General features: G+C 42.3%; 2 protein-coding genes across 2 annotated transcripts; both read right to left on the bottom strand.

Annotated features, from left to right (window-relative positions):
* On the bottom strand, nucleotides 1–1541 carry LOC104799707 (UPF0481 protein At3g47200-like). The gene has a single exon (XM_010522347.2). It carries the CDS (start codon nucleotides 1476–1478, stop codon nucleotides 228–230), a length of 1251 nt encoding a protein of 416 aa, XP_010520649.2. The 5' UTR covers nucleotides 1479–1541; the 3' UTR covers nucleotides 1–227.
* A 139-nt stretch (nucleotides 1542–1680) lies between these two features.
* LOC104799228 lies at nucleotides 1681–3189 on the bottom strand. Its single transcript, XM_010521639.2, has 3 exons — nucleotides 3028–3189; nucleotides 2237–2468; nucleotides 1681–2148 (listed from the first exon to the last, which is right to left on the bottom strand). The coding sequence occupies exons 1-3, from the start codon at nucleotides 3126–3128 to the stop codon at nucleotides 1852–1854; spliced, it is 630 nt and encodes a 209-aa protein (XP_010519941.1). The 5' UTR covers nucleotides 3129–3189; the 3' UTR covers nucleotides 1681–1851.

Below are 3189 nucleotides of genomic sequence, written 5' to 3' on the forward strand. Positions count from 1 at the left end.
TCAAGACTCAAACTCGTGATCTTAAGGTGTTAACGGCAACATCTCAATCGGTGCGCTTAAGTTCCTTTCAAATACAAACTCAGAGGAAACACAAATGTGCCAAACAATTTGACCAAGTTTTCATAAACCGGAAATATCAACAAAATAAGCCAGACGACAACTGATATAAATATGCATATTCATTAGAGAATACCTTATATTCAGTCCCATCATATGAACTGTGAACCTCATAAGGCCAAGATAGAGCATACAACCTGTATGAGGGTAAGGAGAAGGAGAGTTATAGCAGCCAAAACAGAAGCAATCGACCATGGATTGCGGAAATAGTCTCGTCTTAGCGTCGCCTTCCACTTGTTCCAAGGCGATCTACAGTAAGCTTGCAGATTATCGGAGAGTGTCTCGTAGTAATATGTGCCGCCGATAAGGATCTCCTTGGTAATGTTTTCAAACATCTTGGAAACATTTTGTCCGTTTCCAATGTTGTTCCGGAGGATTCCACGATGGACAAGTAGTTCCACATCTGTTGATGATTGCATAAAGCAACTGAGCAGACCCGCATACTCGCTGAAGTGCTTGTCCCAGCAGTGACATTGTTCAAACGCGATGATGTTTCTGTACATGGTTTCAGTGAAATCATCGACAATAATGGGGGGAATCGTGAGAACTCCATTTGCAAACTTTATATCAAGTGAACTCATGTTGTTCTTTTCCAGCTCCAACCTGACACCTGCAGCGTTAAGCTCTGTTGCAGATGGTGCACTGTACAGATTCATTTTATGGCGTTCCGAAATTCGTGGAATCGAAGGTAGGCAACTACATCTCAGAAGATCAACGAAATGGTCTGCTTCTGAAGTACATATATTGGGCAAGAGACCCCGAAAGTGGTGTTGAATGGACTCAGGGAAAGGTTGAATTTGTTCAAGGTAGTGATCAGAGAGCAAACCGAACGTGTCCTTCACAACAAAACCCGGAAGCTGATTTTCAAGCAAGATCATATCACGGAACACATCAGAAGTCATTGATGGCCTCTTAACAATCCGATCATTCTCACCGGTAAGGTTAGGGTATCGACATCTCAATATGAACTCAACCACAAAGCTACCATCTACAATTAACATCTTCACAAAATCATCGCTGCTAAGCTCTAAGGTTTCCGTATAACAGTCCCTAGCCTTTTCTTCCCATGTCCTCACAACTTGCACAAGTTCCTCTATGCTTAGGGACGTTCTATATATAAAACTTTGCATGTACCTTAGTTTATGCTCTTCCATGGCTTGAAGTTCTTCTTTACCATGATGGAGCGGCCCGATGGAGACAACCCGAGGTGAATATGCTTCTGGATTGAGCCTCCGCAACCTCTCGGGTACTCTATAGATACAACACTTGCTCGAAAGGGAAGACAAAGATTCCAACTTTTCTTTGATGGCATCTACGAGGGCATCACCAGGAGACTCTACAATTACCTGCAGCTGATCCATCTCACCTGAGGGAGGGATCGAGCATAACTGATGCAGAGCTTGCGTTTGTCCAAGACCTATAAAACTGAAAAACGAAAGCACGTCTAGACATGGGGGAGACTTTGTAAGGCAGACAAAGTCAGAAAATCAATAGTCAACTGTCAGTAATGCATCAGACCAATTATTGAACCTTTTTTTATTCTTCCATACTTTGGACGGAGGAGAAGCAGAGGATTTGGTAATAGAACAGTAAAAAAGAATGCGCAGAGTCTGCATAACAAAACAACTGAGTGGAGACCAAAACTAGCAAATGACAAGGGGAAGACAATGTCATTTCCCCGGCACGTTTTCCATAACAAAAGGCAAAAAGCTACCACAAGTTCAAGTTCAGAACTCATTTCAGCTTTGATTTGGACGAACTCATGAGAGGTTTGGCGATGGGACGAGCAGGAGCAGGCCTCGTGGCTTTCTTCAAGTCGTACTTAATCGAAGAGAAAGCGCATACGAGTGCTATCACCAGAGTTGGGTATACATAAACAGATCTTGTCGGGTCTGTATTCGCTGGCTTCCCCAACATACCTTCTTTGACAAGACCCCAAGTCAGTAGCAATGACCCGAACATGCTCATCCTCCCCGGCTTTAGAATACCCACAAATGCCCCGGCCACTGAAAAGTAACTTCCCGCTAGAACCTGGAAACAACAAGTATTACATTATGAAAAGAGATTAAGTCAGATAGCACAAGAAAAAACTTGCGATTTCCATTCTAAAAATCCAGACCTCTAGGCGTTGGAGATCGGTCACAGCAGATGCTTCCTTGATATTGGTGAGATTGTAAATATCTAAGACATTTTCCCATTTTGGAATCGTCGTGTTTGAAGCAAGGCCATTCACGACAGCACCGGGGTATAGGAGAGCCTTGATCACCGGAACAGGAAATATCTCACTGGATATCAACTGAGACGATGTCACATGGATCGGGGTTGTACACATACCAGATCTACATGGAACCCTAATTACAAAAACAAACACAATGTCCAAATTGGGTTAACAAGAAAAACCAACAACCCTTAAGCAGACTACACAGAATATGATCTATACTGGTCAATCTAAAACATCTCTGAGCACAGGAGGAAGGTTCATGTACAATTAAGTGATAGTATTATCTAATCCAATCTTGGCATCCTTTTCAAATCAAATCAAACCGACAGTCGTTTTCTATAGTTAGATCAATCTATAGAAACAGTATCGCGGATCGCAGTATCGATAACAGTTCTAAATCTAGCAAGAACCGAGAAGCTAATACATGCCGAAACAATCTAAGCAAACTATTTAACGCGGACGAGAACTCCAAAACTGAAATCCGAAGACGCTAAGAGCACGAACAGAATCAAATTTAGATGAGTTTACCCTAAAAAAGGAACGAATAATTCGAACTTTGGTTATATAGACACGTAAGAAAAACAATGTGGGTCGTAAAAAATTCCAGATTCAAGGACGCAACTGTCTCGATTAAGGAAATCCGGGAGCGCAAATAGGAGGGTGAGAGTGTAATTGAATTTGAAATTTACCTGAAGAGAGGGATCTGGAATAAGATCAAGAGGAAGTAAACACGTGAAGCTATTGATGATATGTTCTTAGTCCATCCCTTCGAGGGCACTGGATTCGCCATTATCGAACTGAAGAACCGATGATCTAGAGAGAGAGAGAGAGAGAGGACCTGCTGAAACCGG

Source organism: Tarenaya hassleriana, unplaced genomic scaffold (genome assembly GCF_000463585.1).
Source record: "Tarenaya hassleriana unplaced genomic scaffold, ASM46358v1 Cleome6, whole genome shotgun sequence".
Taxonomy (NCBI): domain Eukaryota; kingdom Viridiplantae; phylum Streptophyta; class Magnoliopsida; order Brassicales; family Cleomaceae; genus Tarenaya; species Tarenaya hassleriana.

Bases quoted from the DNA above. Each gene is read 5' to 3' on its own strand.
- LOC104799707 (XM_010522347.2), bottom strand. From the start codon at position 1,478: ATGGATCAGCTGCAGGTAATTGTAGAGTCTCCTGGTGATGCCCTCGTA.
- LOC104799228 (XM_010521639.2), bottom strand. From the start codon at position 3,128: ATGGCGAATCCAGTGCCCTCGAAGGGATGGACTAAGAACATATCATCA. The intron at 2,469-3,027 runs GTAAATTTCAAA...TTTTGTAATTAG, and splicing joins TTCCAGATCCCTCTCTTCAG to GGTTCCATGTAGATCTGGTA. The intron at 2,149-2,236 runs GTCTGGATTTTT...TGTTGTTTCCAG, and splicing joins CCGATCTCCAACGCCTAGAG to GTTCTAGCGGGAAGTTACTT.